The sequence below is a fragment of the Mauremys mutica genome, chromosome 16 (genome assembly GCF_020497125.1).
Source record: "Mauremys mutica isolate MM-2020 ecotype Southern chromosome 16, ASM2049712v1, whole genome shotgun sequence".
Taxonomy (NCBI): Eukaryota; Metazoa; Chordata; order Testudines; family Geoemydidae; genus Mauremys; species Mauremys mutica.
In genome coordinates this window covers 2,387,408-2,399,445 of record NC_059087.1, presented here as the reverse complement: position 1 = coordinate 2,399,445, position 12,038 = coordinate 2,387,408, and the positions used below count along the sequence as shown (strand labels likewise).

At 60.8% G+C, this 12,038-nt stretch overlaps 1 protein-coding gene across 1 annotated transcript; it reads left to right on the top strand.

The window, feature by feature from the left end:
* The first annotated feature begins 1,933 nt into the window (after positions 1-1,933).
* Positions 1,934-6,338, top strand: CRYBA4 (crystallin beta A4). Its single transcript, XM_044990172.1, has 5 exons — positions 1,934-2,064; positions 3,506-3,624; positions 4,168-4,309; positions 5,160-5,302; positions 5,633-6,338. The coding sequence occupies exons 1-5, from the start codon at positions 2,026-2,028 to the stop codon at positions 5,778-5,780; spliced, it is 591 nt and encodes a 196-aa protein (XP_044846107.1). The 5' UTR covers positions 1,934-2,025; the 3' UTR covers positions 5,781-6,338.
* Positions 6,339-12,038: the final 5,700 nt, after the last annotated feature.

The window sequence follows — 12,038 nt, the reverse complement described above, 5'->3', positions numbered from 1 at the left end:
TATTTTCTGGTGTCTTTGGTCTGTGGGATGCAACTTAAACAGCGAGTCCCACTGAGGCAGGCCCCAAGGGAGGCCTGTACAAGCTGAGGGAGCCAGGCACCTCCTCCGCCGGCGCGTACAGGCACGCTCAGCCAGTCCTGTCACACAGCGAGGCGGGGGGCTACTGACACTGGCTGGGAGATGGGTGCAGCCCCATAGGAAAGAGCGAGATGCTCTCCCGCACGGGATGGGGCAGCAGATCAGGCACTGCGGGGTGAGCGAGGCCAGAGGAAGGCCGCTCACGGCAGAGCTGCTGTTTGCCATCTGGAAGGAGGGTGACCCCCTCGGGGATGAGCCCAGGGCAGTCTCTGCTGCCTTCGGGGTCTGGCTGAGCAGAGAGCCTGGCACTGCTGGCTGGGCCGTGCTTTAGCTGCTCCACAGACCAGTCTTTGTTCTGCCCCAGATCCCTGCCTGCCATGTGCTGAGCGAGGGGTTTCTGTAATGCTCTGCCTGTCTCTGTCTCTGTCTGGAGGTTATAAAAACCCAGCCAGAGCCACTGCTGGCCAGGTCACCTCCCTGGGAGTCCAGCTGCTCTTCACCAGGTAAGTGCAGGGAGCAGCCTCCACTGGCCAGCGCTCGCTTCAAGATGCTCTTTGACTTGGAGCTGGAAGGGCATGTGGGCTCCCAAAGGAACGGGGATTCTCCAGGGAGGCTGAGCAGGAGTGTCCGGCTGGGCAGTTTGCTGACGGGGCCCAAGGACTCTGCCCTGGAGCAGAGTGTCCGGCCGTAGGAACCTGCTGGCCCTGAGGGACAGGTCGAAGCAGGACACAGGGCGGCTGATGAAAGCCCTGCCCTTTGGGAGCACGCTGTGCCCGCTGCTCACCCAGCTCCGCCCCGGCTCCCTGCAGGACACACCAGCTGCGGGGGGTCTCAGAGCAGAGCCAGCGGTGACAGAAGAGGTGGCAGAAAAGGCTCAGAGTTCCCAGCCACGGCAGCTTGCTTCCGCCGTTGTGGGGTTAGTGCTCTCTGCTGTGTCCTGAGTTGCATGCGGCAGCAGGTCCGAGCCCCGAGGTTTGCTAGTGTCTGAGCTCAGACTGCCCTGCGACGCGGTGAAAATGCCTGGACAGCAGCTCGCCAGCGTGGCTGGGCTCCGTGGATGATCGACTCCTAGGAGCCGCGCTGCATTCTCTCCTGCTTGATCCCAGTGGCTCCCGCCAGGGGATTTGTCCTGAGGGCAGGGGGTTGTCACTGTAAAACCTCCCTCTGGGGCTGCCACTGCAGGAAGCACCCTCGGCAAGGTCCCAAATCCTCGCAGAGAGGGGCTAAGTCTGGACTTGACGGGCTGGTTGCAAAGCGCCAGATGCCCCAGGGCACTTACGGTCCCAGCCGCTCCCCTGCTCTGCTACAGCTGCCAGGACGGCCAGGGAGCCGGAGGGAGCCGACAGACACAATTGTTTTGTAGGCAGCAGCAAACACTAACTGGGGTCAGACCTAACAACAGGTGCTGGGGCTTGAGCACCCGAGTGGAGAGAGCAGAGCAAATGCAGGCCTGAGCGTTAACTCCCTGGGGGCTGGGTCATGTGATCGGGAACGTGTCCCACCCCAGCAGGGGGATCCCAGCCCCCCGTCCCACCCATGTGCCTTCCAGATGAGCCCTTCCCTTGCCTATGAAAGCACCAGTGTCTGCGGACAATGGGAGCGATGGGGGATCCCTAGGGTGCCTGGTCCCAGCTGCAGCACCGTGCCTGAGGCTGGGGCCTCCTGCTGCTCTCCATGTCCCCACAGGGTGGGGGTGAGGGTGATCCAGGGGCATGGGACCGTGGCACTGGCTCAGCTCCAGATGGCCGGGGCTGCAGGAGGGCAGGGCTAGAGGAGTGGTTAGCAATGGCCGAGGAAGGCACCAGCTCAGTGGGGTGACCTCGCCACTCCATCCCAGTCCCCTGGGGAGGGTGTCTCAGCCTGCAGTCAGTTGCCAACAACACAGATTTGCATGGAGCAGATTCTAACGATCTGGTCTTCTCGTTTCCTCCCCAGGACAGAGCCATAATGAGCCAACGCTGCACTAAGTTCTCTGGCCTCTGGAAGGTATGGTCGGGCGAGGTGCGGTCTTGGGGGGAGCATCGCCGGGAGCTGGTTTGGCATTAGGACCCATGCTGAGACCTGGGCCCCAGGACCCGCTCGCTGGGATCTTTGCATGGTAAAGCTGAGAGTCCCCCATGGCCAGTCCCATGGCGAGCCTGCGCACAGGGTGTGTCTCAGACACAGCTGGGGGGTTGAAGGGAGAGGCTGAGTTTGGTCTGACACCTCCCTTCGTCCCCCTGCTGCTGATACGCCTGGGAGGGTGTTGGGGGCGCCTCTAGGCCCCAGGCTGCTGAATGCCCAGAAATCACCCCTTGCCAGGCACAGCCTGTCTGGCCCTGTGGCTGCTGTCTCAGAGCCCTTTCCTGGGGACTCGGTATGACAGGGGATAACGGGCAGTTGGGACTGGGGGGCAAAGGGCTGGTGGGAACATGGTGACATGTCTCCCCCCAGCTCAGCCAGGGGGCTCTGGTGGAGCAGCCCAGCTCCGGGCGGTGTCGTCTCCTCCAGCGGGCTCTGGAGGGGCAGCGGGGTGCAGTCCAAGGGCGTGTTACACGCGTGTTTTCTGCAGCCAAGCCCTGTGCATGCAGAGCCGGTCTCCCTGCACCCCACTCTGGCCGAGGTGGGGTGATGTCTGGGCACTGCTGCTCTCTGCTGGACACAGCAGGCTTGGGCTCCATGGCGGAGCATCGGGCTGGGCTAGTTTGCTCTTTCGCTGCTGACTGCAAAGTGGGGTAATTCCCAGCAACTCGGAGTCCCCCAGCCCGAGAGGCTGGGGCAGGGCCTGCGAGCCAGGCTCAGCAGTGTCACAGGAAGGCAGCGAGCTGAGTGCAGTGCCCTTCCCGCTGCTGACAGGGCAGAGGCCATGAGTCACGTTCCCTGGGAGCTGCAGGCTCTCAGGGCCTCTGTCGGCCAGGCCCCAGTAGCGGGGCTCACTGCAGGTGGGCGCCAGAGATGGGGCAGGAGTGGAGGCCCAGCCCTCTCCTCTCCTGCCTTCCCCTCTCCCTGGAGCACCGGCTCTCACAGGGTCTGGCCCAAGGTGTGAACCCCCTGCCTGGCCCAGACCCAGCCAAGCCCTTCATGCACCCGTGGAGTTAACCCCTACCCTGCTCCCATGCAGCCTGCCACCCTCCCCTGGGGCTGAGGCCAAACACAGGGGGGCAGGGAGCCGGCTGGACATAGAAACCACTCCCCTGCTTGCAGGGTCCTGGCTAAAGGCAGGTCACAGCACAGTCCCCCACTGCACTTTGCCTGGCCTGGAGCTGAGCTGCAGCAGGACGACCCTGGCATGGGGCCTGAGGGGATGTCAGCCACATGCCTGTAGCACAAGCTGCTCCAATGTGTGAGCTGCCCCAGGGCTGTGGGATGCCCCTGGCACCCTCCAGGAGCCAGGGAGTGTCGCTCCATGATGCCAGAGCAGCCCCCTGACCCTGGCTGTTCCCCCCAGATCGTGGTGTGGGATGAGGAGTTCTTCCAGGGCCGGAGGCAGGAGTTCACCGCTGAGTGCTACGACGTGAGGGCGTGCGGCTTCCAGACGCTCCGCTCCTTCAAGATTGAGAGTGGCGCGTGAGTCCCGGGACGGCCCTGCCTTGCTCCCCTGCCGCACCCGGTCCAAACTGCCACCCATTGCTCCCTGGAGAATGCTGCGTCCCGCATCCTGGGGATTTCAATTACATTTTGTCCCTGGAAATGCTTGGTGTTTGGCCCCGAGAAATCGTTCTGCTTCCCGGAGTGGTGTAAACACATCCCAAGGGGCTGGCAGCCCCAGCTACGCAGCCCACCCCAGGCCAGCCCCTCGGCGCTCTCATGGGGCGGGCACATGCATCCACCTCTGTGGGTGCTAACCTGCCATGCGCCAGGCTGCCAGTGCTGAGCCCCATCTCCCCCATGGGCTGGGGAGTGATCAGCGGGGCCCTGGGACCCAGAGCAGAGACAGGGAGCCCACGTGCCGGCAGTGGGCATGGATGCAGAGCTGGCCCGTCAGTCATCTCAGCTGAGGTCGCTGGCAGATACGCCACAGCCTGTTGCCCTGGCCCCGGGCTAATGCGGTCGCTTGAGCACTCACGGCCCCGATCTCCCTGGATACCTGGGCTCTGGCTTTCCCCACAGGTGGGCAGGCTTTGAGCACGTGGGCTTCCAGGGGCAGCAGTTCGTTCTGGAGCAAGGCGAGTACCCTCGCTGGGAGGCCTGGAGTGGCAGCCACGCCTACCACGTGGAGAGGATGAGCTCCTTCCGCCCCATCGCCTGCGCTGTGAGTAGGGCTGGCCGACTGCCCCCCTCTGGGCTTCCCCATCCGCCTGCGCTCCCCCATTCATCCCGCCCAGCCTCGCTGGCCCCGCAGAGCAGTGGGCTGACCAGACACGCCCTGCCCAGCTCCAAGGGGAGGCAGCGTGGCCGGTGCTCCCCCTGGGATGCCAGTCAGTGCTCTCATGGCCTGAGCCTTGGCACACGGGTCCCTGCTGCACCCGGCCCCTGGGGGCAAGGCTGGCACAGCCCCAGGCATTAGCACGGACGGGGCTGGTTCCATCTCCCATGTCTGTGAGGAGCGCTGCCTGGGACTGACCCGGCGCCCCTCGACTCACCCGGGAAGGGACACAAAGGTTGGGATCAGGCCCGGCCCTTCTTTGGGATGCCCGGCGGGAGCTGGGCAGCATGTGCTGATGCCCATCTCACTCCAGGGACCAGGCCCCGGCCTGGAGAGAGGAGGTGTTGTGAGAGTCACCCCCACCCCCAGTGCCGGGTGAGAGTCACCCTGTGTGCGCCCTGGGCCCGAGACCCCTGCAGCGAAGCCATGGAGAGCGGCCTGGCATTCCTGGGACTTCTGCCCACCCCCGAGCTCCCCGAGGCCTCTCGCTGTCAGAAAGGACCCCAGGCCCCAGTTAACCGGGGCGCGTTGAGGGTGCCCTTTGCGTTGCTCTGAGCCCCAGCTCCCAGCAGCAGGGGCCCGCTTCTGCTGTCTCGTCCGCTGGGTGAAGCAGGAGCAGCCCTCCTGGGTGGGGAGCAGCGCGGGGGCGGAGCAGCCCTGTGGAGCAGGCAGGCCCTGCGGGGGCATGGGGAGGTGTCCCCAGCCCACCTGCAATCTCTCTGTCCCCTCGCGGCAGAATCACCGGGACAGCAAGATGACGATCTTCGAGTGGGAGAACTTCCTGGGGCGGAAAGGGGAGCTGAGCGACGACTACCCTTCGCTGCCAGCCATGGGCTGGGGGAGCAGCGCGGTGGGCTCCTTCCGTGCTCACTCTGGCGCGTGAGTACCTCCGGGGGGAGGGGGACGACAATATGGCTGAGCCCCAAACCCACTCAAGGTGCCAGCCCCCGACCTGGCTCAGCACTGCAGCAGCACTCCCCGGGCGTGCAGCTGCCAGGCCCCGAGGCCAGGACTCAGTGCCCCTGCAGGGTCCCAGAGTGATGCTGTGGCTGAGGAGAACCGGTCGGATCCCGAGGGCCCAGGAGTTCAGACCCCCCCCCATGTACTGTAGTCTGTGGGGCCCCCGACCGGGACCGCTCTGTCCGCACAACCCCCGCCCTGCTGCCCTGGGGTTGGCTCTGGCAGCAAGGCTTCTCCTGTCTTCCGCAGCTGGGTCTGCTCCCAGTTCCCTGGGTACCGGGGCTTCCAGTACATCCTGGAGTGCGACCATCACGCGGGCGAATACAAGCACTTCCGGGAGTGGGGCTCCCACGCGCAGACCTCCCAGGTTCAGTCCATCCGGAGGATCCAGCAGTGAGTGCTGCCAACCGCCAGGCCTCAGCCGCCCCCTTCTGCCCCTCAGCGTCTTACCCCTACCCGCCTCCCACTGGGGCCCCCGGCTCCGGGCCCACTCAGCTGTGCTCAAAGCCAAGCTCAATAAAGGTGCACTTGTCTAACCAGCCAGGGCCGGTAAGTCCAGCTTATTGCAGCCGGCTGCAGCCAGGGCAGGAGCCCAGGGAGACCCTCCCAGCGTCAGGTCATGCAGTGGGGGCAGCCCGACTGGCTCTCTGTCCCTTGCTCCAGCTACTGGACATGTCGGCCAGGGAGCAGCATGTCTCCTGGGAGCTCGTTAACACAGGCAGCCCAGAGCTGCGGGCACACAGTCTGGAGGGCTGGCAGCTGGTGGGCAAGGATGCAGCTAGTCACCACAGCCTATTGTCCTGCCCCAAGGCGCCCCAAGGCAGAACACAGTCCCCTCGAGAGCAGGGGCAGGCCTAGCTCCAGGATCTTCCCCAGTCCTAGGCAGCCCGCAGCACTGCCAGCTTACCGCTCAGCCTGCCCCTCTCTGGCCATGGGGACTAAGGGATATTCCAGAAATACAGCAAACGGCAGCCCCCCATGGAGAGCCAAATGGGAGCCTGCCGTCTGGACACCTGGATCCCGAAGCAATTCTTCTGGTAAACACAACAGAGACTGCAGACATAGGCAGCATCCAGCCCTATGAGAAACCACCAAGACGTCTGTCTGACGTGCACAATAGACCATGGCAAGGCAGCGTCAGCCCCACCCCGCCCTGGTGGTACTGCAAGGAGAGAACCTGGAGGAAATCCTGGTCGTTGGAAGCCAGCCGGGATGTTAATTGAAACCACAAGAGAGGAGCCAAGTGCCCATTGCTAGTCTGGGCTCTGGGACAGAGCCCCCTTCCAGGAGAGGGGGTCCCTGGGACAGGGGAGGGGGCTGCAGCAGAAGCGGAGAAGACTTTGCAATAGCTAGAGTGTGTATTTACTGCTAGTCGCCCTGCGAGGATGCTGGGTCCAGGAGGAGTTCCCTGCCGGAGCAGCGCGTCTGGCAGGCCCCTGTGCAGTGTCTCCAGTTGGGATCCCAAAGCTGGAGGCACCAAGCCCCCAGGCCTTTGGGAACAGGCTAGTCTAGATTCCCAACCAGTCGGAACGGCCAGCCCATGCCATGGCTTCGCTCACCCTCCTCTGCCGGGCAGCGCCTGGCAAGGGAACACGCTGGCTGCCCACCGTGGGGTCAGGCTGTGAGACTCCCTTTCTGAGACTGGCAGAACGTGTCTGGGCAGCGCTTCACTGGGCGCTCCCCCATAGCAGGTGCAGGGCCTAAGGTGGAGTCTGTCCAGCATTGCCGGCGTGGCCTCCTGGAGGGGAAATGCAGGGGCAGTCTGGAATTGGAGATGGGCCCAAGCCATGAAGCTGGGACCCACACGTTCCCCACAGAGCATGCTCAGATTCAGCCCCACTAGAAAGAGAGACCCCAGCTGCCAAATTCAGCTCTGGATCCAAATCCTTGTGCAGATGCTCCTGGAGCTCAGGGGCCCAGCCCACAGTTCTGAGCCAGCCTCTCTCTGCCGGGAATCCTGACCAGGGCGAGTTTCTGGGGCATGAGAGCAGCTGGGTGTGGGACCCCTGGAAACCAGCGTCTGCGCTGGACCAGTCTCATTCCTCAGCAGCTTCTCGACCAGCTGCTCCTGTGACAACGCCAGGGTGACACCACGTGGCCACTAAGGAAACTAACCCCAGCTGCAGCGGCACACCAGCACTCTCCGTGGGCTCTGCAATACCAGCCAGCCCTGGGACATGACGGTGGCACAGCAGCAAGCGAGTCGTAAAAGCCCCACTGCATCTGGGGCCCTGGTAGAGTGAAGCCAAGGCAGGTGTGTTGCCAATGAACATGGGGGACTTGCCCTGTGCTTTGCCCCACACTGACAATAATATAATAACAAGCTACACTCCGAATCGCTAGCGTCTCTCACCAGTGGGTCCCAGCACTGTGCAAATGCATGTTGTGTGTGTAGTTTGTCACCAAAGCCTCTCCGCACAGTACAGGCGGTCAGGGAGCTAACAGGTGGTTCCTTAAGGCACAAGGGAATCTCTGGCTGTCTCACATCTATGCAGAGCTAAAGACCTGTGCACTGAGAGCTGGCGGGAAGTTTTGGAAGAAGGGTTCAGCCTAACCAAGGGAAACGGCTGGGTTCCACAAATTACTTGTCCCAAAAATAGTTTGGGAAAAAAGTTTGGAGATTGTCAGAATGTCACATTTGGAAACTGTCAGAATAACACAATCTGTGCATTTGCCTCAAAACAACTTTTCCTTTAGAAATGTAAATTAATTATAGTACCAAGAATTAAAAATCAAAAAGTCAATATTGAAATGAAACGTTTCCATTGACCCTGAGCTCTTTGTTCCCAGACAGTCACTTCACACAACTGTCAAGATTTTGACTTTTCATCCCAATTCGGGAGGGGGAAATTTTTCAAATTCTCAAAAGTTTTCCCAGGGTAGGAAAAGCGCTTCCTGGCCAGCTCTAGCTGCTGTTTGGGGTTGAGAATCAGCCCCCCTATCCCCAGCTCTGGCACTAACTCTCTGCATCCCCTCTGTGCCCTGACGGAGGCACCTTCCCAGGAGCTGTGGGTCAGTGAGTGCTTGCAGAGCCCCTGCACATGACAGCCTGTGCCATGGTGCAGGGCAGGCCTCATAGAGACCCCTGTCCAGCATGGGACCTGCTGGTAGGTTAGGGAGCGGGGCCTTAGGACACGAAGGAGCGTGGGTGGCCAGGAACCAGCTGTTGGCGGACGCTAGCTCCTGGCCGTCCTCTTCTGCCTGAGGCCCCACCTCTCACCCTCCCCTTCTGCTCTCGTGGGCCGGGGATAAACCCCTGGCTGGATGCTGATGAAGATGGGCCCCTCGCTTTAGACTCTGCACAGCTTGAAACCATGATGTGTCTCAGCCGGAGCCTGGTGACGGGGGCCAGGGTCCCCCAAACAGGGCAGCCCGCTCACTCTGCAGGGTCTCTGACAGTGGTGCCAGGACTCTGAATGGACTGAAATGATACAACAGGGAATCACTGCAAACCTCTCCCAGGTGGCTCCTTCTCCGCTCTTCCCTGACCTCTCTCCTGCTTTCCTGTCTCCCATCCAATTCCCGCCCTGGCCACAGGATGGCGCTCTCTCCCACCAGCACCTGCCCTGCACAGAACCGCACCTGCAGGCGCCACCGACAGCTCCACTAATTTCTATGGCACTTTTCATCCTGTACCTGCGCCCTCCCACGTTCTGACCCACACGCACGCACCCCCCGAGGTGCACTCCCTCTCGCTCTCTCACACACAGGCTCTGTTCCCACTGCGGTGTCAGCCCAGGCTCAGCAGAACTCGAGTTAGCAGATGCTGGGTCTGTTACCCCAGGCCTGGAGCATCTCCGCTCATTTGTAACCCCAGGCCAGGAACTGTTGAATCCGGAGGCTCCAGCGTCTACACTGCACTGTGTGAGCCCGAGTCCAACCACTCATATCCCAGACTTCCTAGCACCCTCCCCAGGTGTGACCCTTTGTTCTTGGGGAACTGTGGGAAAACTTGACCATCCACCAAACCTGACTGTCCAGATGACAAAGCAAGTCAGTCCGTGGGATTGTGGGACACTTTTGGTGGGCTCCCACAGCATGAGTCCTGTGGGGCTGTGTCTACACTGCAAAGCAATTGGGCTTGAATCCTGGGTCCTGGTTTGACTCAGACCCTCCATCCCTGTGGGGTCCTGGGACCCTGGGATGAGTGATTGGTGTGTAGAAGGAAGGGGGGTTAGGTTTGAGCCTGAGTTTGAACCCTGGCCTTACCCTGCAGTGTAGACATAGCCACAGGGGAATCCGCGCTCACTCGCCAGGGCCCATCTTGGGGATAGCAGTAGCTATTGAGCAGGGCACAGCAACGCTCCGCAGCCCTGAGGGGAATGTGTCTGATCAGAGCTGCAGGGGTGGGAGGAGGGCAGGTTGCCATTTTATACACGATAGGGGGAGAGCCCTGGGCTGGAGGAAGCCAGGTGGCCGTTCTGCACAGGGGGGACGGGGGACCCCGGGGTGGGGAGAGCCAGGCGGCCGTTCTGCACAGGGGGGACAGGGGACCCCATTGTGGGGAGAGTCAGGCGGCCGTTCTGCACAGGGGGGGACAGGGGACCCCGTTGTGGGGAGAGCCAGGCGGCCGTTCCGCACAGGGGGGACGGGGGACCCCGGGGTGGGGAGAGCCAGGCGGCTGTTCCATACAGGGCAGACGGGGGACCCCGGGGTGGGGAGAGGCAGGCGGCCGTTCTGCACGGGGGGGACGGGGGACCCCGGGGTGGGGAGAGGCAGGCGGCCGTTCTGCACGGGGGGGACGGGGGACCCCGGGGTGGGGAGAGCCAGGCGGCCGTTCTGTACAGGGTGGGGCCGGGGAGAGCTCCTGCTCTAAGCTGTTGCTTTCAGCATGTAGGGATATTAAAGAAGGTTTATATTAAACACGGTTTATATGAGAAATGATTTATTGATTTATTGTTAATTGATACTTTATAACTCAAGGTTTACGTTAGAAGTAAATTTGTGATTCCCAACATTTAGCCTCTAACCTGCAAGCCACCAGCTGTGTCTGTGTGAAGCCTGCTCAAAGAAATACTTTGTATAAAACTTGTTAAACATTAATTAACTCTAAGTAAGCCAAAACAGTAGCTGTTATAGTGTATAAATAGAGACCCCCACCCTCTGTAAGTTTTCATCTCACTTTATCTTTGCTTGTTAAAAGACAGGGAGTCTCATATAAATTGGTAACACCCCAAAAGGTAAAGAGACAGTGAACTAAATGTGATTAAGATAGAGAATGTATGTGAATGAATGGTTAGGGAGTTACCAGCCTGAAGAATTCAGTGTCGGCTGAAGAAGGTGTCAAGTGGGATCAACCAGATGACCCCCACCCCCTCAAAGGAAGGAAAAACAAGCATCTGACAACATGGAGCCAGCCACCTGCTGATTGATTTAGCAACAGCAAAATGAAGCAACTCTCATGAACTGACATAGGAATAAATTCCTATAAAACTGGACTCTAAAGACTGAGGACTTTGAGTCTATGGTTCTGCTGCCAGCCTCCAGGAGCATCAGATGCATCTGACACAGACTTGGCTCCATCCTCATGACCAAGATACCTGGCCAGTAACTTGGCATGAGCAACATCTAGGCTGGTAACTATAACATCTATACAGAACCTGAATGAATGAGAGAGAGAGAGAGAGAGTGTGTGTGTGTGTGTAAAAGGAATAAGTAGTGATAGAAATAAGTAGTAAAACAACGTTGTTTACTGTTGTCTTTTGTTTTGTTATGGTATTTCCAATAAATGTGGCATCTTTGCCTTATCCCTCTTAATAAGGTCCTGCTAGTTTTTATTGGTATAACAAGCGCCCCAGGCTGTCCAGGAGCCATCTGTGGAGGCCCCTAGCTGAGCCTGGCTTGCCCCACTCCCCGGGATCAGGGAAGATGAGCACAGGGGCTGCCATCAGCACCACACTGCTATTAGCAGGACCTTCTCTCCCCTTCTTCCCCAGCTCCAGCAGCCCAGCCCAGCCGGAGCCTCCCACTTTGCATATTATCTCCCACTCCAGCTGGATTTCCTGCAGGGATCCTGCTAGCTCCAGTGCCCACGGGGCTCTCTGGAGCAGAGGGGGGCAGAGGCGGATTAAGATTTGCTGGGGCCCTGGGCAGGGCGGGAGTCATTTGTAAATAATTCATTGGCAGAGGCAGGTGTGTTGCTGGTGGCAGCCTGGGGGAGGGGTAGCCGTCCCCAGCAGGGATCCCTTCAGGAGCCCCGCTGCTCTGCCCGCCTTTTGGGGGCACTCCCAGCCCGGGCCTCAGCAATGCAGGACTCCGGAGTACTGGTAAGCCCTTGACGTTACTTTCACCCCTGCTGCTATGTCAGCGGGGCATGGAGCGGGGCCAGGGGGTCGCTGAGACAGCCAGGCCCCACACGCTGGAGGGCACGGTGAGGCCTGGGCTGGGAGCCAGGGGCGGGTGTGAAGATGCTCCTGTGTGGGTGACCTTTCCACGTGTCTCTTCGCCCCAGGGACGGTGGTTGAAGAGTCCAGCCTGGAGGTGATGGGGGACCAAATCCTTGCCTGGAAGGGAGGGCCTCAGGGCCCAGGGAAGGCAGAGGTGGGAAATGGCTTCTCTTCGTAGTGCTGCCAGCCCGGGTCCAGCCGTGGTGAGTGCATCGGAGCTGGGACACCACGCCTCACCCTCCCCGAGTTCCCCCTTGCCAGGTTGAGTT